The sequence below is a fragment of the Laccaria bicolor genome, genomic scaffold (genome assembly GCF_000143565.1).
Source record: "Laccaria bicolor S238N-H82 LACBIscaffold_16 genomic scaffold, whole genome shotgun sequence".
Taxonomy (NCBI): Eukaryota; Fungi; Basidiomycota; class Agaricomycetes; order Agaricales; family Hydnangiaceae; genus Laccaria; species Laccaria bicolor.
In genome coordinates, this window is record NW_001889887.1 from 411087 (window position 1) to 411906 (window position 820).

Sequence of the window (820 nt, forward strand, 5' to 3'; positions counted from 1 at the left end):
GGATGGACTGCAAATCTTCTTGTGTTTCCTTCCAACGCATGTGGGCAGACTCTTCAATACGGTCCATCCGGCGAGTCGCTCCGGTGATTTTTTCTTCCTGAAACCAAACGGAGGTCTCTAGACTTGCAATTTTCTCCGACAGAGGACGGCTAGCCAAATCTTGATCTTGAATACACCGGGTAATCTCTTCGAGCGCCAAAAGACGTTGTGACAGGGTCACGGGTGAGTCAACTGCCGGGGGGAGAAGGGCACTTGCGTCAATATCTTGTTTTCGGACCACAAATGCCGAATACTCTCGCATAGTAGGGGTAGACGACTCCATGACGCTGACTTGCGCTTGTTGGTCTCGGAGTTTCTGCAGGAGGTCGGCTTGGCCATGAGCAAGTCTTCTGATCTCCTGCTGCATCGTCTGCATGTCGAAGTTCGGTGGGGGGCTCAAGGACCTAAAGTCAATCTTCTTCTGATAGAGCGCCGTGTCAACTAAGTTTTCAAGTTGAGAATCATGGGAAATGAGAAAACAACTTGAGACGTACGATGAACCTCCTTGGGATCTGGTGGGCTGACCTGCCGAGAACGGGATACCGAACGCGAACCTTCTGGCCGGGACGTGCGCTCAACAGGTGGGGGTGTAAAGCTTTGTTGCATATAATTGACAGCCAAGCCCAATTCTATAAACGAAGTCAGCAAAGAATAACGAGTTTCATGAATTTTTTACCTGGCCGCATTGCTAACTCGGGCACGATCCACTCCATCTCACTGGCTGGCGGCCCAATCTCCCGGCCCTTTCCTTTGTCAGTGTTGGTACCGACCTCGGTCTCAG

The 820-nt window shown here is 51.3% G+C and overlaps 1 protein-coding gene across 1 annotated transcript in view; it reads right to left on the reverse strand.

Annotated features, from left to right (window-relative positions):
• Positions 1-117: 117 nt before the first annotated feature.
• LACBIDRAFT_328319 (uncharacterized protein) overlaps positions 118-820 on the reverse strand; it is a gene marked incomplete at both ends in the record, with an annotated part of 2606 nt that continues 1903 nt past the window's right edge. Inside the window, 3 exons of the mRNA XM_001882376.1 lie at positions 118-165; positions 278-480; positions 534-668. Coding sequence (XP_001882411.1) covers positions 118-165; positions 278-480; positions 534-668 — 386 coding nt within the window. The remainder of the gene's footprint in view (positions 166-277; positions 481-533; positions 669-820) is intronic.